The sequence below is a fragment of the Oncorhynchus masou genome, chromosome 8 (genome assembly GCF_036934945.1).
Source record: "Oncorhynchus masou masou isolate Uvic2021 chromosome 8, UVic_Omas_1.1, whole genome shotgun sequence".
NCBI lineage: Eukaryota > Metazoa > Chordata > Actinopteri > Salmoniformes > Salmonidae > Oncorhynchus > Oncorhynchus masou.
Window position 1 is genome coordinate 2,572,055 of NC_088219.1, and position 22,490 is coordinate 2,594,544.

At 45.6% G+C, this 22,490-nt stretch overlaps 1 protein-coding gene across 2 annotated transcripts in view; it reads right to left on the minus strand.

The window, feature by feature from the left end:
* gbe1a (glucan (1,4-alpha-), branching enzyme 1a) overlaps positions 1–22,490 on the minus strand; it is a 188,667-nt gene that overhangs the window by 70,719 nt on the left and 95,458 nt on the right. The window contains exons 8-10 of one of the 2 annotated variants that reach the window (XM_064971317.1): positions 9,875–9,990; positions 8,649–8,776; positions 5,634–5,732 (exon numbers count right to left, since the gene is read on the minus strand). In XM_064971317.1, coding sequence (XP_064827389.1) covers positions 5,634–5,732; positions 8,649–8,776; positions 9,875–9,990 — 343 coding nt within the window. The remainder of the gene's footprint in view (positions 1–5,633; positions 5,733–8,648; positions 8,777–9,874; positions 9,991–22,490) is intronic. The other variant, XM_064971318.1, reaches the window with a different exon arrangement.

Sequence of the window (22,490 nt, forward strand, 5' to 3'; positions counted from 1 at the left end):
CATTAGCAGCAGCAGCAGCAGCAGCAGCAGCAACAAGCGCAGCAAGCAGCAAGCTGCCGCAGCAGCAGCAGCAGCAACAGCAGCAGCACCAGCAGCAGCAGCAGCAGCAGCACAGCGACAGCAGCAGCAGCAGCAGCAGCAACAGCAGCAGCAGCAGCAGCAGCAGCAGCAACAGCAGCAGCAGCAGCAGTAGCAGCAGCAACCAGCAGCAGCAGCAACAGCAGCAGCATTAGCAGCAGCAACAGCAGCACAGGCAGCAGCAGCAGCAACAGTAGCAGCTAGTAGCAGCAGCAGCAGCAGCAACAGCAGTAGCATTAGCAGCAGTAGCAGCAGTAGTAGCAGTAGCATTAACGTAGTAACAGTAGTAGCATTAGCAGCAGTAACAGCAGTAGTAGCAGCAGCAGCAGCAGCAGTAGCAACAGCAGCAGTAGCAGCAGCAGTAGTAGTATTAGCAGTAGCAACAGCAGCAGTAGTAGTAGTAGCAGTAGTAGTAGTAGTAGTAACAGTAGTAACAATAGTAGTATTAGTAGTAGTAGCATAGGTAGTAGTAGTAGTAGTAGCAGTAGTAGTAACAGTAGTAGTATTAGTAGTAGTAACAGTAGTAGTATTAGTAGTAGTAACAGTAGCATAGGTAGTAGTAGTAGTAGTAGTAACAGTAGTAACAGTAGTAGTATTAGTAGTAGTAGCAGTAGTAGTAGTAGTAACAGTAGTAGTAGTAGCAGTAGTAGTAACAGTAGTAGTAGTAGTAGTAGTAACAGTAGTAGTAGTAGCAGTAGTAGTAACAGTAGTAGTATTAGTAGTAAGTGTTAAATCTGTGTGTGTTTGTAGAGCATCTATATGGGACCATCTGCACAGCATCTTTATGGGACCATCTGTAGAGCATCTATATGGGACCATCTATATGGAACCATCTGTAGAGCATCTATATGGGACCATCCATATGGAACCATCTGTAGAGCATCTATATGGGACCATCTATATGGAACCATCTGTAGAGCATCTATATGGGACCATCTATATGGAACCATCTGTAGAGCATCTATATGGGACCATCTATATGGAACCATCTGTAGAGCATCTATATGGGACCATCTATATGGAACCATCTGTAGAGCATCTACAGTGCCTTGCGAAAGTATTCGGCCCCCTTGAACTTTGCGACCTTTTGCCACATTTCAGGCATCAAACATAAAGATATAAAACTGTATTTTTTTGTGAAGAATCAACAACAAGTGGGACACAATCATGAAGTGGAACGACATTTATTGGATATTTCAAACTTTTTTAACAAATCAAAAACTGAAAAATTGGGCGTGCAAAATTATTCAGCCCCCTTAAGTTAATACTTTGTAGTGCCACCTTTTGCGTCGATTACAGCTGTAAGTCGCTTGGGGTATGTCTCTATCAGTTTTGCACATCGAGAGACTGACATTTTTTCCCATTCCTCCTTGCAAAACAGCTCGAACTCAGTGAGGTTGGATGGAGAGCATTTGTGAACAGCAGTTTTCAGTTCTTTCCACAGATTCTCGATTGGATTCAGGTCTGGACTTTGACTTGGCCATTCTAACACCTGGATATGTTTATTTTTTAACCATTCCATTGTAGATTTTGCTTTATGTTTTGGATCATTGTCTTGTTGGAAGACAAATCTCCGTCCCAATCTCAGGTCTTTTGCAGACTCCATCAGGTTTTCTTCCAGAATGGTCCTGTATTTGGCTCCATCCATCTTCCCATCAATTTTAACCATCTTCCCTGTCCTGCTGAAGAAAAGCAGGCCCAAACCATGATGCTGCCACCACCATGTTTGACAGTGGAGATGGTGTGTTCAGGGTGATGAGCTGTGTTGCTTTTACGCCAAACATAACGTTTTGCATTGTTGCCAAAAAGTTCAATTTTGGTTTCATCTGACCAGAGCACCTTCTTCCACATGTTTGGTGTGTCTCCCAGGTGGCTTGTGGCAAACTTTAAACAACACTTTTTATGGATATCTTTAAGAAATGGCTTTCTTCTTGCCACTCTTCCACAAAGGCCAGATTTGTGCAATATACGACTGACTGTTGTCCTATGGACAGTCTCCCACCTTAGCTGTAGATCTCTGCAGTTCATCCGGAGTGATCATGGGCCTCTTGGCTGCATCTCTGATCAGTCTTCTCCTTGTATGAGCTGAAAGTTTAGAGGGACGGCCAGGTCTTGGTAGATTTGCAGTGGTCTGATACTCCTTCCATTTCAATATTATCGCTTGCACAGTGCTCCTTGGGATGTTTAAAGCTTGGGAAATCTTTTTGTATCCAAATCCGGCTTTAAACTTCTTCACAACAGTATCTCGGACCTGCCTGGTGTGTTCCTTGTTCTTCATGATGCTCTCTGCACTTTTAACGGACCTCTGAGACTATCACAGTGCAGGTGCATTTATACGGAGACTTGATTACACACAGGTGGATTGTATTTATCATTAGTCATTTAGGTCAACATTATATCATTCAGAGATCCTCACTGAACTTCTGGAGAGTTTGCTGCACTGAAAGTAAAGGGGCTGAATAATTTTGCACGCCCAATTTTTCAGTTTTTGATTTGTTAAAAAAGTTTGAAATATCCAATAAATGTCGTTCCACTTCATGATTGTGTCCCACTTGTTGATTCTTCACAATAAAATACAGTTTATATCTTTATGTTTGAAGTCTGAAATGTGGCAAAAGGTCTCAAAGTTCAAGGGGGCCGAATACTTTCGCAAGGCACTGTATATGGGACCATCTGTAGAACATCTATATGGGACCATCTATATGGAACCATCTGTAGAGCATCTATATGGGACCATCTGTAGAGCATCTATATGGGACCATCTATATGGGACCATCTGTAGAACATCTATATGGGACCATATATATGGGACCATCTATATGGGACCATCTGTTGAGCATATATATGGGACCACCTGTATGGGACCATCTATATGGAACCATCTGTAGAATATCTATATGGGACCATCTATATGGAACCATCTATATGGGACCATCTATATGGGACCATCTGTAGAGCATCTATATGGGACCATCTATATGGGACCATCTGTAGAGCATCTATATGGGACCATCTGTAGACCATCTATATGGAACCATCTGTAGAACAACTATATGGGACCATCTGTAGAACAACTATATGGGACCATCTGTAGAACATCTATATGGGACCATCGGTAGAACATCTATATGGGACCATCTGTAGAACATCTATATGGGACCATCTGTATGGGACCATCTATATGGGACCATCTGTAGAACATCTATATATGGGACCATCTGTAGAACATCGGTATGGGACCATCTGTATGGGACCATCTATATGGGACCATCTGTAGAACATCTATATGGGACCATCTATATGGGACCATCTGTAGAACATCTATATGGGACCATCTGTAGAGCATCTATATGGGACCATCTGTAAAGTATCTATATGGGACCATCTGTAGAGCATCTATATGGGACCATCTGTATGGGACCATCTGTAGAGCATCTATATGGGACCATCTGTAGAACATTTATATGGGACCATCTGTAGAGCATCTATATGGGACCATCTGTAGACCATCTATATGGGACCATCCTTGGAACATCTATATGGGACCATCTGTAGAACATCCATATGGGACCATCTGTATGGGACCATCTATATGGGACCATCTGTAGAACATCTATATATGGGACCATCTGTATGGGACCATCTATATGGGACCATCTGTATGGGACCATCTGTATGGGACCATCTGTAGAGCATCTATATGGGACCATCTGTAGTGCATCTATATGGGACCATCTGTAGAACATCTATATGGGACCATCTGTAGAGCATCTATATGGGACCATCTATATGGGACCATCTGTAGAGCATCTATATGGGACCATCTGTAGAACATCTATATGGGACCATCTATATGGGACCATCTGTAGAACATTTATATGGGACCATCTGTAGAGCATCTATATGGGACCATCTGTAGAGCATCTATATGGGACCATCTGTAGAGCATCTAGGATAAGATAAGTAATCCTTCTCACCACCCCCCTTAATGATTTAGATGCACTATTGTAAAGTGGCTGTTCCACTGGATGTCAGAAGGTGAATTCACCAATTTGTAAGTCGCTCTGGATAAGAGCGTCTGCTAAATGACTTAAATGTAATGTAAATGTAATCTATATGGGACCATCTGAAGAGCATCTATATGGGACCATCTGTATGGGAGCATCTATATGGGACCATCTGTATGGGAGCATCTATATGGGACCATCTGTATGGGACCATCTGTAGAGCATCTATATGGGACCATCTATATGGGACCATCTGAAGAGCATCTTTATGGGACCATCTGTAGAACATCTATATGGGACCATCTGTAGAGCATCTATATGGGACCATCTGTAGAGCATCTATATGGGACCATCTGTAGAGCATCTATATGGGACCATCTATATGGGACCATCTGTAGAGCATCTATATGGGACCATCTGTAGAACATCAATATGGGACCATCTGTAGAACATCTATATGGGACCATCTGTAGAACATCTATATGGGACCATCTGTAGAGCATCTATATGGGACCATCTATTTTAGAGCATCTATATGGGACCATCTGTAGAGCATCTATATGGGACCATCTGTAGACCATCAATATGGGACCATCTGTAGAGCATCTATATGGGACCATCTGTAGACCATCTCTATGGGACCATCTCTATGGGACCATCTGTAGAGCATCTATATGGGACCATCTATATGGAACCATCTGTAGAGCATCTATATGGGACCATCTATATGGGACCATCTGTAGAGCATCTATATGGGACCATCTGTCGAGCATCTATATGGGACCATCTATATGGGACCATCTGTAGAGCATCTATATGGGACCATCTATATGGGACCATCTATATGGGACCATCTGTAGAACATCTATATGGGACCATCTATATGGGACCATCTGTCGAGCATCTATATGGGACCATCTATATGGGACCATCTGTCGAGCATCTATATGGGACCATCTGTAGAACATCTATATGGGACCATCTATATGGGACCATCTATATGGGACCATCTGTAGAACATCTATATGGGACCATCTGTCGAGCATCTATATGGGACCATCTATATGGGACCATCTGTAGAACATCTATATGGGACCATCTGTAGAACATCTATATGGGACCATCTATATGGGACCATCTGTCGAGCATCTATATGGGACCATCTGTAGAACATCTATATGGGACCATCTATATGGGACCATCTGTAGAACATCTATATGGGACCATCTATATGGGACCATCTGTAGAACATCTATATGGGACCATCTATATGGGACCATCTGTAGAGCATCTATATGGGACCATCTATATGGGACCATCGATATGGGACCATCTGTATGGGACCATATGTAGAGCATCTATATGGGACCATCTATATGGGACCATCTATATGGGACCATCTGTATGGGCCAATCCAAACAAAGTACTGAATACAACCAGCCACGAAGACCAGTGTGTCTGGGCCAGATAACAGGTTGCTAGAGACAGAGTCATTCAGCTTCATGATTGAATTGATTAGAGAGATGTCTCACACACAATATCACACACCTGGATCCACTTGTCAGGCACAGCCATGTTGAGTCTGTAGTCAAAGCCAAGTCCTCCATTCTTCACTGGTTTACACAACCCTGGCATTCCTGATACATCCTAGAGGAAGTCAGAGGAAGAGAGACAGAGACCAAATGCAATCTGAGATCTACCACATGACTTAAATAACGGAAGCCTAAGCAACATTAACCAATTAAAAAAACAGTTCTGGATCAATGAGGTTTGTACAGTAAGCTTGAGGCCCAATATATTATCACTGCATACGGGCTATGCTTGAACTGCTCTGCCAATGCATTGTTGTTCAGGCCATTTAAAATAATTATATATTTAAACACATGGGGGTAGATTAGATTACGATGATGTAATAGATCCGTTGTTTCTCCTATGAACTGAGAATGTGAAATATTCCTCAATATTAAAAAAGAAAGACCCAAGCAACCGACCGACACCGACAGAAACCGCCTATCAATCCACTTTCCTACTCATTCATCACAGTCTTTCTCTCGTCACGGTTTTGGATGTTTTGAAATCTCACAGTATAAACTTTTCCGTAGCTTTCTTTTACGCTACTTGACCCCAGACACGTTCCTCTGAGCCCTCCTGCTACTTGACTGCAGACACGTTCCTCTGAGCCATCCTTCTACTTGACTGCAGACACGTTCCTCTGAGCCATCCTTCTACTTGACTGCAGACACGTTCCTCTGAGCCATCCTGCTACTTGACTCCAGACACGTTCCTCTGAGCCATCCTTCTACTTGACTGCAGACACGTTCCTCTGAGCCATCCTGCTACTTGACTCCAGACACGTTCCTCTGAGCCATCCTTCTACTTGACTGCAGACACGTTCCTCTGAGCCATCCTGCTACTTGACTGCAGACACGTTCCTCTGAGCCATGCTGCTACTTGACTGCAGACACGTTCCTCTGAGCCATCCTGCTACTTGACTGCAGACACGTTCCTCTGAGCCATCCTGCTACTTGACTCCAGACACGTTCCTCTGAGCCATCCTTCTACTTGACTGCAGACACGTTCCTCTGAGCCATCCTGCTACTTGACTGCAGACACGTTCCTCTGAGCCATGCTGCTACTTGACTGCAGACACGTTCCTCTGAGCCATCCTGCTACTTGACTGCAGACACGTTCCTCTGAGCCATCCTGCTACTTGACTGCAGACACGTTCCTCTGAGCCCTCCTGCTACTTGACTGCAGACACGTTCCTCTGAGCCCTCCTGCTACTTGACTGCAGACACGTTCCTCTGAGCCATCCTGCTACTTGACTGCAGACACGTTCCTCTGAGCCATCCTGCTACTTGACTGCAGACACGTTCCTCTGAGCCATCCTATTGGCCAACGGTAGGCCTATAGAACACTTGATTTGCTCTCCGGGCCGGCCGACAACAGTTTGTACCTTCAGAAACATGAAATGGTTCATAATGGGAACAGTTCACATTCCCAAAGGGCAGCCCTACAGCTGAAAGCACCTACAGCCAACAGTTCACATTCCCAAAGGGCAGCCCTACAGCTGAAAGCACCTACCCCCAACACTTCACATTCCCAAAGGGCAGCCCTACAGCTGAACGCACCTACCCCCAACACTTCACATTCCCAAAGGGCAGCCCTACAGCTGAACGCACCTACCCCCAACACTTCACATTCCCAAAGGGCAGCCCTACAGCTGAAAGCACCTACCCCCAACAGTTCACATTCCCAAAGGGCAGCCCTACAGCTGAACGCACCTACCCCCAACACTTCACATTCCCAAAGGGCAGCCCTACAGCTGAACGCACCTACCCCCAACACTTCACATTCCCAAAGGGCAGCCCTACAGCTGAAAGCACCTACCCCCAACAGTTCACATTCCCAAAGGGCAGCCCTACAGCTGAAAGCACCTACCCCCAACAGTTCACATTCCCAAAGGGCAGCCCTACAGCTGAAAGCACCTACCCCCAACAGTTCACATTCCCAAAGGGCAGCCCTACAGCTGAAAGCACCTACCCCCAACAGTTCACATTCCCAAAGGGCAGCGCTACAGCTGAAAGCACCTACCCCCAACACTTCACATTCCCAAAGGGCAGCCCTACAGCTGAAAGCACCTACCGCCAACAGCGCAAGACCAATACAAACAAAAATGGAATGCAAGGCTTTGTTTTTTCTGCGATTGACAAATGCCTTGGTTGGTGACCACTGATCTAGATGGAAGTATATCATCTCTAGACGTGAAGTGTATCATCTCTGGATGGAAGTGTATCATCTCTGATTCTCTAGACGGAAGTTTATCATCTCTGGATGGAAGTGTATCATCTCTGATTCTCTAGACGGATGTTAATCATCTCTGGATGGAAGTGTATCATCTCTGATTCTCTAGACGGAAGTTTATCATCTCTGGATGGAAGTGTATCATCTCTGATTCTCTAGACGGAAGTTTATCATCTCTGGATGGAAGTGTATCATCTCTGATTCTCTAGACGGAAGTTTATCATCTCTGGATGGAAGTGTATCATATCTAATTCTCTAGACGGATGTTTATCATCTCTGGATGGAAATGTATCATCTCTGATTCTCTAGACGGAAGTTTATCATCTCTGGATGGAAGTTTATCATCTCTGGATGGAAGTTTATCATCTCTGGATGGAAGTGTATCATCTCTGATTCTCTAGACGGATGTTTATCATCTCTGGATGGAAATGTATCATCTCTGATTCTCTAAACCTTTTCTGAGTCTAGTGTGAAAGTGTGATTAGATGATGTCTTATAAAGCAGATTAGTCCCATATGGCAGAGTGGAACCACCACGAGGTGGGCAGAGTGGAACCACCACGAGGTGGGCAGAGTGGAACCACCACGAGGTGGGCAGAGTGGAACCACCACGAGGTGGGCAGAGTGGAATCACCACGAGGTGGGCAGAGTGGAACCACCACGAGTTGGGCAGAGTGGAACCACCACGAGGTGGGCAGAGTGGAACCACGAGGTGGGCAGAGCATGTGAAGGAGCTCCTAGATTAGGTGTGTGACATTACCTCTGCGATGGTAATGCAGTCGGGGTAGAGTGTGTGTAGGATGTGGTTGGAAAGCATCAGATGTATGATCGAGTCCTCGTCAACCTGCATCCCAAAGTACTCATTGTAACCACCAGAGAAAGACATGGCTGCAGAGAGGACAGAGAGAGAGAGGACAGAGAGAGAGAGACAGAGAGAGAGGGAAAGAGAGAGAGAAGAGAGAGAGAGAAGAGAGGGAGAGGGAAAGAGAGAGAGAGAAGAGAGACGGAGAGAGAGAGAAGAGAGAAGAGAGAGAGAGAAGAGAGAAAGAGAGAAGAGCGAGGACAGAGGACAGAGAGAGAGGGAAAGAGAGAGAGATAGAGAGAGAAGAAAGAGGAGAGAGAGAGAAGAGAGAGAACAGAGAGAGAGAGAGGGAAAGAGGACAGAGAGAGCAGAGAGAGAGAACAGAGAGAGGGAAAGAGGACAAAGAGAGGGAAAGAGGACAGAGAGAGGGAAAGAGGACAGAGAGAGAGAACAGAGAGAGAACAGAGAGAGAGAGAACAGAGAGAGAGGGAAAGAGGACAGAGAGAGAACAGAGAGAGAGGGAAAAAGGACAGACAGAAGAGAACAGAGAGAGGGAAAGAGGACAGAGAGGGAGAGAGGGAAAGAGGACAGAGAGAGAGAAGAGAGGACAGAGAGAGGGGAAAGAGGACAGAGAGATAGAAGAGAGAGAGAACAGAGAGAGGGAAAAAGGACAGAGAGAAGAGAGAGAACAGAGAGAGGGAAAGAGGACAGAGAGGGAGAAGAGAGAGAGAGAACAGAGAGAGAGAGGAAAGAGAGAGAACAGAGAGAGAGAGAGAGGAAAGAGAGAGAACAGAGAGAAGAGAGAGCGAGAGGAAGAACAAACGAGAGCACAGAGAAAGAGGACAGAGAGGGAGAGAAAGAGAGAAGGGGAAAAGAGGACAGAGGGAGAGAGCAAAGAGAGTGGACAGAGCGAGCGAGAGGACAGAGAGGACAGAGAGCTCAGTTTAGTTCAGACAGATTCTCACTTGTATTCACTTGGAATGCCAAGGTCTCAAACATTACTCACCAACTACAGTATCTCTCTCTCCCTCTCCCGCCTACTCTATCTTTTCATCTCTTTATATTGAGAGGTACATAACTGTGTGAGTGTCTACTGAGAGTTGCATAACTCAAAAGCCTGTCTGGTTTGAACAGCGATATGATATGGAGAAAGACACATGCACGCACTAACACACACATCTCACCGATGCCGTGGTGGTGGTAGAGCATGGATGACACGCCGTCGAACCTGAAGCCATCGAAGCGATACTCCTCCATCCACCATCTGAGATTAGACAGCAGGAACCTCAGCACCTCCCAACTACAGAGAGAGAGAGAGAGAGGAGAGAGAGAGAAAAGAGAGAGAGAAAAGAGAGAGTGAAAAGAGAGAGAGAAAAGAGAGAGAGAAGAGAGAAAAGAGAGAGAGAAGAGAGAGAGAGAAAAGAGAGAGAGAAGAGAGAAAAGAGAGAGAGAAGAGAGAGAGAAAAGAGAGAGAGAAAAGAGAGAGAGAAGAGAGAGAGAGAGAAGAGAGAGAGAAGTGAAGAGAGAGAGAGAAAAGAGAGAGAGAAGAGAGAGAGAGAAAGAGAGAGAGAAGAGAGAGAGAGAAAAGAGAGAGAGAAAAGAGAGAGAGAAGAGAGAGAGAAAAGAGAGAGAGAAAAGAGAGAGAGAAGAGAGAGAGAAAAGAGAGAGAGAAAAGAGAGAGAGAAGAGAGAGAGAGAAGAGAGAGAGAGAAAAGAGAGAGAGAAGAGAGAGAGAAAAGAGAGAGAGAAAAGAGAGAGAGAAGAGAGAGAGAAAAGAGAGAGAGAAAAGAGAGAGAGAAGAGAGAGAGAGAGAAGAGAGAGAGAGAAGTGAAGAGAGAGAGAGAAAAGAGAGAGAGAAGAGAGAGAGAGAAAAGAGAGAGAGAAAAGAGAGAGAGAAGAGAGAGAGAAAAGAGAGAGAAAAGAGAGAGAGAAAAGAGAGAGAGAAGAGAGAGAGAAAAGAGAGAGAGAAAAGAGAGAGAGAAGAGAGAGAGAGAAAAGAGAGACAGACAGATATGCTATTTGGCCCTAAACAGAGAGTACACAGCGGCAGAATACTTGACCACTGTGACTGACCCAAATTTAAGGAAAGCTTTGACTATGTACAGACTCAGCGAGCATAGCCTTGCTATTGAGAAAGGCTGCCGTAGACAGACCTGGCTCTCAAGAGCAGACAGGCTATGTGCTCACTGCCCACAAAATGAGGTGGAAACTGAGCTGCACTTCCTAACCTCCTGCCCAATGTATGACCATATTAGAGAGACATATTTCCCTCAGATTACACAGACCCACAAAGAATTTTAAAACCCATTTTTGATAAACTCCCATATCTACTGGGTGAAATACCACAGTGTGACATCACAGCAGCAAGATGTGTGACCTGTTGCCGCAAGAAAAGGGCAACCAGTGAAGAACAAACACCATCGTAAATACAACCCATATTTATGCTTATTTATTTTCCCTTGTGTACTTTAACCATTTGTACATCATTGCATCACTGTATATAGATGTAATATGACATTTGTAATGTCTTTATTGTTTTGAAACTTCTGTATGTGTAATGTTTACTGTTAATTTTTATTGTTTATTTCACTTTTGTATATTATCTACCTCAACCCTTATTTATGTTTATTTATTTTCCCTTTCATACATCACCACAACATTGTATATATATATATATATATATATATATATATATATATTGACATTTCAAACTTAACTCTTTTGGAACTTCTGTCAGTGTAATATTTATTTTTTATTATCTACTTCACCCCCCCGCGCCTCTCCCCAAGTCACCCCCCCTTCTCCCCCTCATCTCCCCTGTAACTATTCCCCAGGTCTTAAGATTGGTCTAACAATGATATATATAACCAAATTGGTTAGTCGAGGTGATTGAGGTGATATGTGCATGTAGGTGGAGTTATTAAAGTCACTACGCATAATATAATAAGATACTAACAGAGAGTAGCAGCAGCGTTCCGGGGGACAATGCAAATAGTCTGAGTAGCCATTTGATTGGCTGTTCAGGAGTCTTATGGCTTGGGGGGGTAGAAGCTGTTTAAAAGCCTCTTGGACCTAGACTTGGCACTCCGGTACCGCTTGCCGCGCGTTAGCAGAGAGACCAGTCTATGACTTAGGGCCTTCCTCTGACACCGCCTGGTATAGAAGTCCTGGATGGCAGGAAGCTTGGCCCCAGTGATGTACTGGGCCGTTCACACTACCCTCTGTAGTGCCTTACAGTCAGATGCCGAGCAGTTGCCATACCAGGCAGTGATGCAACCTGTCAGGATGCTCTCGATGGTGCAGCTGTAGAACCTTTTGAGGATCTCAGGACCCATGTCAAATCTTTTCAGTCTCCTGAGAGGGAATAGGTTTTGTCGTGACCTCTTCACGACTGTCTTGGTGTGCTTGGACCATTCTCGTTTGTTGATGATGTGGACACCAAGGAACTGGAAGCTCTTAACCTGCTCCACTACAGCCCCGTCGATGAGAATGGGGGCGTGTTCGGTCCTCTTTTTCCTGTAGTCCACAATCAGCTCCTTTGTCTTGATAACGTTGAGGGAGAGGCTGTTGTCCTGGCACCACACGGTCAGGTCTCTGACCTTCTCCCTATAGGCTGTCTCGTCGCTATCGGTGATCAGGCCTACAGCTGTTGTGTAATTGGCAAACTTAATGATGGTGTTGGAATAGTAACAATACTAACAAGCTATATAATACTACTACTAACACGCTATATAATACTACTACTAACATGCTATATAATACTACTACTAACATGCTATATAATACTACTACTAACATGCTATATGATACTACTACTACTAACATGCTATATAATACTACTACTACTAACATGCTATATAATACTACTACTACTAACATGCTATATAATACTACTACTACTAACATGCTATATAATACTACTACTAACATGCTATATAATACTACTACTACTACTACTACTAACATATTATATAATACTAATACTAATATAATGATATATACTACTACTAACATGCTATATAATACTACTACTACTAACATGCTATATAATACTACTACTACTAACATGCTATATAATACTAATACTAATATAATGATATATACTACTACTAACATATTATATAATACTACTAATATAATGATATATACTACTACTAACATGCTATATAATACTAATACTAATATAATGATATATACTACTACTAACATATTATATAATACTACTAATATAATGATATATACTACTACTAACATGCTATATAATACTACTACTACTACTACTACTAACATATTATATAATACTAATACTAATATAATGATATATACTACTACTAACATGCTATATAATACTACTACTAACATGCTATATAATACTATTACTAACATGCTATATAATACTACTACTAACATGCTATATAATACTACTACTAACATGCTATATAATACTACTACTAACATGCTATATAATACTACTACTAACATGCTATATAATACTATTACTAACATGCTATATAATACTACTACTAACATGCTATATAATACTACTACTAACGCGCTATATAATACTACTACTAACATATTATATAATACTAATACTAATATAATGATATATACTACTACTAATGTGGTATATAATACTACTACTAACATGCTATATAATACTATTACTAACATGCTATATAATACTACTACTAACATGCTATATATTACTACTACTACTACTAACATATTATATAATACTACTAATATAATGATATATACTACTACTAACATGCTATATAATACTACTACTACTACTACTACTACTAACATATTATATAATACTAATACTAATATAATGATATATACTACTACTAACATGCTATATAATACTACTACTAACATGCTATATAATACTATTACTAACATGCTATATAATACTACTACTAACATGCTATATAATACTACTACTAACATGCTATATAATACTACTACTAACATGCTATATAATACTACTACTAACATGCTATATAATACTACTACTAACATGCTATATAATACTACTACTAACATGCTATATAATACTACTACTAACATGCTATATAATACTACTACTAACATGCTATATAATACTACTACTAACATGCTATATAATACTATTACTAACATGCTATATAATACTACTACTAACATGCTATATAATACTACTACTAACATGCTATATAATACTACTACTAACATGCTATATAATACTACTACTAACATGCTATATAATACTACTACTAACATGCTATATAATACTACTACTAACATGCTATATAATACTACTAATGTGGTATATAATACTACTAACGTGGTATATAATACTACTACTAACATGCTATATAATACTACTACTAACATGCTATATAATACTACTAACGTGGTATATAATACTACTACTAACATGCTATATAATACTACTACTAACATGCTATATAATACTACTACTAACATGCTATATAATACTACTAACGTGGTATATAATACTACTAACATGCTATATAATACTACTAACGTGGTATATAATACTACTACTAACATGCTATATAATACTACTACTAACATGCTATATAATACTACTAACGTGGTATATAATACTACTAACATGCTATATAATACTAATATGCTATATAATACTACTAACATGCTATATAATACTACTAACATGCTATATAATACTAATATGCTATATAATACTACTAACATGCTATATAATACTACTAACATGCTATATAATACTACCAACATGGTATATAATACTACTAACATGCTATATAATACTACTAACATGGTATATAATACTACTAACATGCTATATAATAATATTAACTAAACATAAACAGGCTTTATGTGCCGCTGTTAATTAGAGTAGCATATCAAACCGTAATGGGGGTTGGGGGTCTCATTTTCCATGGAGCCCCGAGGACAAGATACAACTACAGGTACATTACATTATAGAACATGAAACATCACAGGTATTATTAAAAGTCAATTAAAACAATTGCACACCTCAGTGAACTCATTTATCCTCAGCGTTTTAAGCTTCCCTTGCGGCACCAGGGAATCCAAATGGAATCCATTTTGGAAGTGATTCCAAAAATCCTTAGCAGAATGACGTCCAAAATAGTTTATTTTTCAGGGTTTAATTTATTTATTTTTTAACCAGGTGTCAGTTAGTAATAATCAAAATGTCTGCGTTAGTTCGAGAAGCAAGAATTAGTATAACATACATTTAAAAAAAAAATCTAAACTTCTGACATTTACATGAATCAAGGTTGCAGTATCCAGAATTTCATATAATCATATCGTCGTGCTCTCATCCAGGGACACGATTACCTTTCCAATGTTACTCAGCATCCAAGCTCCTGTTCAGGACGTCTCTTTTTAGAAACGGAGGTCGCTCCCAAAACTGATGGATGTAGTCAATAAAAATCCAACGCTTTTTCAGAGCAGAGTTCTGATTTCATCCAAGAGACCCGTGCAAATAGCCCGGGAGAAGCGATCAACTTTAGGACCGTGTGTTGGGATAGGGCTAGGAAAAACAATCCACTCCAGTGATAGGGCCAGGAAAAACAATCCACTCCAGTGATAGGGCCAGGAAAAACAATCCACTCCAGTGATAGGGCCAGGAAAAACAATCCACTCCAGTGATAGGGCTAGGAAAAACAATCCACTCCAGTGATAGGGCCAGGAAAAACAATCCACTCCAGTGATAGGGCCAGGAAAAACAATCCACTCCAGTGATAGGGCCAGGAAAAACAATCCACCCCAGTGATAGGGCCAGGAAAAACAATCCACCCCAGTGATAGGGCCAGGAAAAACAATCCACTCCAGTGATAGGGCCAGGAAAAACAATCCACTCCAGTGATAGGGCCAGGAAAAACAATCCACTTGTCAGTAGCCAATAATGTCTCAGGTATTCCAAGTCCCGTTGATGTCATTTGTACCATTTGTACCATTTGTACCAGCATCCACAACCACCGTGTGCAGCTCTAGGTTTTGGTTCTGGAATGATCGTAACGTCCTGATAGATGTCACACACAGGGAAGTAGAATGTCTTTGCTCGATCCTTTACAATGGAACTCCCAACGACGGCCATCTTGGGAGGGGGAGATCGTGGTTTTCCTCTGAGAAAAGTGGTGTCAAGGGCCTCCTGTGGGGTAGTACGGCCTCCTGTGGGGTAGTACGGCCTCCTGTGGGGTAGTACGGCCTCCTGTGGGGTAGTACGGCCTCCTGTGGGGTAGTACGGCCTCCTGTGGGGTAGTACGGCCTCCTGTGGGGTAGTACGGCCTGTGGGGTAGTACGGCCTCCTGTGGGGTAGTACGGCCTGTGGGGTAGTATGACCTTCCCTCACACTTGTCATCTCCCGTCTGGACTACTGCAACCGCCTGGTGTTAAACTTTAAAGTTCTCCCATGTCACCCTGCTCCTCCAGACACTCCACTGGCATCCAGTGCAAGCTCACATCCACTACCAGACCATGGTGCTTACCTACGGTGCAGCAAGAGGAACTGCCCCTCCCTACCTTCTGGCTCTGCTCCAACCCTACACCCCAACCAATCCACTACCAGACCATGGTGCTTACCTACGGTGCAGCAAGAGGAACTGTCCCTCCCTACCTTCTGGCTCTGCTCCAACCCTACACCCCAACCAATCCACTACCAGACCATGGTGCTTACCTATGGTGCAGCAAGAGGAACTGCCCCTCCCTACCTTCTGGCTCTGCTCCAACCCTACACCCCAACCAAGCACTCCGTTCTGCCAACTCTGGTCTCTTGGCCCTCCCTACCTTCTGGCTCTGCTCCAACCCTACACCCCAACCCAAGCACTCCGTTCTGCCAACTCTGGTCTCTTGGCCCTCCCTACCTTCTGGCTCTGCTCCAACCCTACACCCCAACCCAAGCACTCCGTTCTGTCACGTCTGGTCTCTTGACCCTCCCTACCTTCTGGCTCTGCTCCAACCCTACACCCCAACCCAAGCACTCCGTTCTGTCACGTCTGGTCTCTTGACCCTCCCTACCTTCTGGCTCTGCTCCAACCCTACACCCCAACCCAAGCACTCTGTTCTGCCAACTCTGGTCTCTTGGCCCTCCCTACCTTCTGGCTCTGCTCCAACCCTACACCCCAACCCAAGCACTCTGTTCTGCCAACTATGGTCTCTTGGCCCTCCCTACCTTCTGGCTCTGCTCCAACCCTACACCCAAACCCAAGCACTCCGTTCTGTCACGTCTGGTCTCTTGCCCCTCCCTACCTTCTGGCTCTGCTCCAACCCTACACCCCAACCCAAGCACTCCGTTCTGTCACGTCTGGTCTCTTGACCCTCCCTACCTTCTGGCTCTGCCCCAACCCTACACCCCAACCCAAGCACTCTGTTCTGCCAACTCTGGTCTCTTGGCCCTCCCTACCTTCTGGCTCTGCTCCAACCCTACACCCAAACCCAAGCACTCCGTTCTGTCACGTCTGGTCTCTTGCCCCTCCCTACCTTCTGGCTCTGCTCCAACCCTACACCCCAACCCAAGCACTCCGTTCTGCCAACTCTGGTCTCTTGCCCCTCCCTACCTTCTGGCTCTGCTCCAACCCTACACCCAAACCCAAGCACTCCGTTCTGCCAACTCTGGTCTCTTGCCCCTCCCTACCTTCTGGCTCTGCTCCAACCCTACACCCCAACCCAAGCACTCCGTTCTGTCACGTCTGGTCTCTTGCCCCTCCCTACCTTCTGGCTCTGCTCCAACCCTACACCCCAACCCAAGCACTCCGTTCTGTCACGTCTGGTCTCTTGCCCCTCCCTAACTTCTGGCTCTGCTCCAACCCTACACCCCAACCCAAGCTCTCCGTTCTGTCACGTCTGGTCTCTTGCCCCTCCCTACCTTCTGGCTCTGCTCCAACCCTACACCCCAACCCAAGCACTCCGTTCTGTCACGTCTGGTCTCTTGGCCCTCCCTACCTTCTGGCTCTGCTCCAACCCTACACCCCAACCCAAGCACTCCGTTCTGTCACGTCTGGTCTCTTGACCCTCCCTACCTTCTGGCTCTGCTCCAACCCTACACCCCAACCCAAGCACTCTGTTCTGTCACGTCTGGTCTCTTGGCCCTCCCTACCTTCTGGCTCTGCTCCAACCCTACACCCCAACCCAAGCACTCCGTTCTGTCACGTCTGGTCTCTTGGCCCTCCCTACCTTCTGGCTCTGCTCCAACCCTACACCCCAACCCAAGCACTCCGTTCTGTCACGTCTGGTCTCTTGGCCAGACCAGTTCATCCCGGTCACAGCTCTTCTCTATCCTGGCATCACAGTGGTGGAACCAGTTTCCCTCTGAAGCTTGTACAGCAGAGTCCCTGTCCATCTTCTGAAACCTTCCCTCTTAAATAATCCCACATGTAGGTCACACAGCACACAACCACAGGGAATAAAAACATGAATGGTTTGGTTTTAGAGAACAAATTAAAAGAAAAAAAACAGGTGAAAGGGGGAAGGCTAGGAGAGAGAGGAGGGGAGGGAAGGAGAGAAAAGGGGAAGACTAGGAGAGAGAGGAGGGGAGGGAAGGAGAGAAAAGGGGAAGACTAGGAGAGAGAGGAGGGGAGGGAAGGAGAGAAAAGGGGAAGACTAGGAGAGAGAGGAGGGGAGGGAAGGAGAGAAAAGGGGAAGACTAGGAGAGAGAGGAGGGGAGGGAAGGAGAGAAAAGGGGGAGACTAGGAGAGGAGGGAAGGAGAGAAAAGGGGAAGACTAGGAGAGAGAGGAGGGGAGGGAAGGAGAGAAAAGGGGAAGACTAGGAGAGAGAGGAGGGGAGGGAAGGAGAGAAAAGGGGAAGACTAGGAGAGAGAGGAGGGGAGGGAAGGAGAGAAAAGGGGAAGACTAGGAGAGAGAGGAGGGGAGGGAAGGAGAGAAAAGGGGAAGACTAGGAGAGAGAGGAGGGGAGGGAAGGAGAGAAAGGGGAAGACTAGGAGAGAGAGGAGGGGAGGGAAGGAGAGAAAAGGGGAAGACTAGGAGAGAGAGGAGGGGAGGGAAGGAGAGAAAAGGGGAAGACTAGGAGAGAGAGGAGGGGGGGAAGGAGAGAAAAGGGGAAGACTAGGAGAGAGAGGAGGGGAGGGAAGGAGAGAAAAGGGAAGACTAGGAGAGAGAGGAGGGGAGGGAAGGAGAGAAAAGGGGAAGACTAGGAGAGAGAGGAGGGGAGGGAAGGAGAGAAAGGGGAAGACTTGGAGAGAGGGGAGGGGAGGGAAGGAGAGAAAAGGGGAAGACTAGGAGAGAGAGGAGGGGAGGGAAGGAGAGAAAAGGGAAGACTAGGAGAGAGAGGCGGGGAGGGAAGGAGAGAAAAGGGGAAGACTAGGAGAGAGAGGAGGGAGGGAAGGAGAGAAAAGGGGAAGACTAGGAGAGAGAGGAGGGGAGGGAAGGAGAGAAAAGGGGAAGACTAGGAGAGAGAGGAGGGGAGGGAAGGAGAGAAAAGGGGAAGACTAGGAGAGAGAGGAGGGGAGGGAAGGAGAGAAAAGGGGAAGACTAGGAGAGAGAGGAGGGGAGGGAAGGAGAGAAAAGGGGAAGACTTGGAGAGAGAGGAGGGGAGGGAAGGAGAGAAAAGGGGAAGACTAGGAGAGAGAGGAGGGGAGGGAAGGAGAGAAAAGGGGAAGACTAGGAGAGAGAGGAGGGGGAGGGAAGGAGAGAAAAGGGGAAGGCTAGGAGAGAGAGGAGGGGAGGGAAGGAGAGAAAAGGGGAAGACTAGGAGAGAGAGGAGGGGAGGGAAGGAGAGAAAAGGGGAAGACTAGGAGAGAGAGGAGGGGGGGGAAGGAGAGAAAAGAGGAAGACTAGGAGAGAGAGGAGGGAAGGGAAGGAGAGAAAAGAGGAAGACTAGGAGAGAGAGGAGGGGAGGGAAGGAGAGAAAAGGGGAAGACTAGGAGAGAGAGGAGGTGAGGGACGGAGAGAAAAGGGGAAGACTAGGAGAGAAAGGAGGGAAGGAGAGAAAAGGGGACGACCAGGAGAGAGAGGAGGGAAGGAGAGAAAAGAGGAAGACTTGGAGAGAGAGGAGGGGAGGGAAGGAGAGAAAAGAGGAAGACTTGGAGAGAGAGGAGGGGAGGGAAGGAGAGAAAAGAGGAAGACTAGGAGAGAGAGGAGGGGAGGGAAGGAGAGAAAGGGGGAAGACTAGGAGAGAGAGGAGGGGAGGGAAGGAGAGAAAAGGGGAAGACTAGGAGAGAGAGGAGGGAAGGGAAGGAGAGAAAAGGGGAAGACTAGGAGAGAGAGGAGGGGAGGGAAGGAGAGAAAAGGGGAAGACTAGGAGAGAGAGGAGGTGAGGGAAGGAGAGAAAAGGGGAAGACTAGGAGAGAGAGGAGGGGAGGGAAGGAGAGAAAAGGGGAAGACTAGGAGAGAGAGGAGGGAAGGAGAGAAAAGAGGAAGACTAGGAGAGAGAGGAGGGGAGGGAAGGAGAGAAAAGAGGAAGACTAGGAGAGAGAGGAGGGGAGGGAAGGAGAGAAAAGGGGAAGACTAGGAGAGAGGGGAGGGGAGGGAAGGAGAGAAAAGAGGAAGACTAGGAGAGAGAGGAGGGGAGGGAAGGAGAGAAAAGAGGAAGACTAGGAGAGAGAGGAGGGGAGGGAAGGAGAGAAAAGAGGAAGACTAGGAGAGAGAGGAGGGAAGGGAAGGAGAGAAAAGAGGAAGACTAGGAGAGAGAGGAGGGGAGGGAAGGAGAGAAAAGGGAAGACTAGGAGAGAGGGGAGGGGAGGGAAGGAGAGAAAAGAGGAAGACTAGGAGAGAGAGGAGGGGAGGGAAGGAAGGAGAGAAAAGAGGAAGACTAGGAGAGAGAGGAGGGGAGGGAAGGAGAGAAAAGAGGAAGACTAGGAGAGAGAGGAGGGAAGGGAAGGAGAGAAAAGAGGAAGACTAGGAGAGAGAGGAGGGGAGGGAAGGAGAGAAAAGGGGAAGACTAGGAGAGAGAGGAGGGGAGGGAAGGAGAGAAAAGGGGAAGACTAGGAGAGAGGGAAGGGAAGGAGAGAAAAAAGGAAGACTAGGAGAGAGAGGAGGGGAGGGAAGGAGAGAAAAAGGGAAGACTAGGAGAGAGAGGAGGGGAGGGAAGGAGAGAAAAGGGGAAGACTAGGAGAGAGGGGAGGGAAGGAGAGAAAAGAGGAAGACTAGGAGAGAGAGGAGGGGAGGGAAGGAGAGAAAAGAGGAAGACTAGGAGAGAGAGGAGGGGAGGGAAGGAGAGAAAGGGGGAAGACTAGGAGAGAGAGGAGGGGAGGGAAGGAGAGAAAAGGGGAAGACTAGGAGAGAGGGGAGGGAAGGAGAGAAAAGAGGAAGACTAGGAGAGAGAGGAGGGGAGGGAAGGAGAGAAAAGGGGAAGACTAGGAGAGAGGGGAGGGAAGGAGAGAAAAGAGGAAGACTAGGAGAGAGAGGAGGGGAGAGAAGGAGAGAAAAGAGGAAGACTAGGAGAGAGAGGAGGGAAGGGAAGGAGAGAAAAGAGGAAGACTAGGAGAGAGAGGAGGGAAGGGAAGGAGAGAAAAGAGGAAGACTAGGAGAGAGAGGAGGGGAGGGAAGGAGAGAAAAGGGGAAGACTAGGAGAGAGAGGAGGGGAGGGAAGGAGAGAAAAGGGGAAGACTAGGAGAGAGAGGAGGGGAGGGAAGGAGAGAAAGGGGAAGACTTGGAGAGAGAGGAGGGGAGGGAAGGAGAGAAAAGGGGAAGACTAGGAGAGAGAGGAGGGGAGGGAAGGAGAGAAAAGGGGAAGACTAGGAGAGAGAGGAGGGGAGGGAAGGAGAGAAAAGGGGGAGAAACAAAAGAGGGGACAAAGGAAAGAAGGCGAGGGGGGAAATGAAAGTAATTAAAAAGGTCTGGAGGCTTTCACCAATCAATGAACATCAGGACAAAAGAGAGAGGGAGGAAAGAGAGGGAGGAAGATGCAAGAGAAATAGAGAAGAATAAGGAGAGTGAAGGATAGAGGGGGAAAGAATATGGAGAGTGAAAGAGAGAGAAGAGAGATGGAAGGATGGTAGGATGAGAGGATGGCATCTACAGTAGGTTCCGTTAATTAGTAAAAGACAGATCTCATCTTTTCGATGTAGAGGAGAGGGGGATAGGAGTAAGGTCAAAGTCAGTGATGGATGGCTCTATCCCTCCCTCCCTCCCTCCGTTGCCCAGTCAGTCTGTCTGTGATGAAGCCATCAGCCCATAGACAGCTCTCCATCCAAACCCACAGAGAAATGACCCAGAGAGAGAGGAAAGAGCGAGAGAAGAGAGACAGAGAGAGAGAGAGGAGACAGAGAGAGAGGAGACAGAGAGAAAAGAGAGAGTAGAGAGAGAGTAGAGAGAGTAGAGAGAGAGAGAGAGGAGAGAGAGGATGGCTTTTCATTCATACAGCTAGGGGAGTGGAAGGGGGGAGAGGAGGAGAATAAGAATTGACAGCAGTGTGTTAATTAGCTAGCTGACACAGAGCAGGGCTGCAGTTTGGGACCACATGGTGGATAGAGGTGGAGGTGAGGTAAAGTTGACTGAATTAGCTAGCTGACACAGAGCAGGGCTGCAGTTTGGGACCACATGGTGGATAGAGGTGGAGATGGGGTAGAGTTGACTGAATTAGCTAGCTGACACAGAGCAGGGCTGCAGTTTGGGACCACATGGTGGATAGAGGTGGAGATGAGGTAGAGTTGACTGAATTAGCTAGCTGACACAGAGCAGGGCTGCAGTTTGGGACCACATGGTGGATAGAGGTGGAGATGAGGTAGAGTTGACTGAATTAGCTAGCTGACACAGAGCAGGGCTGCAGTTTGGGACCACATGGTGGATAGAGGTGGAGGTGAGGTAAAGTTGACTGAATTAG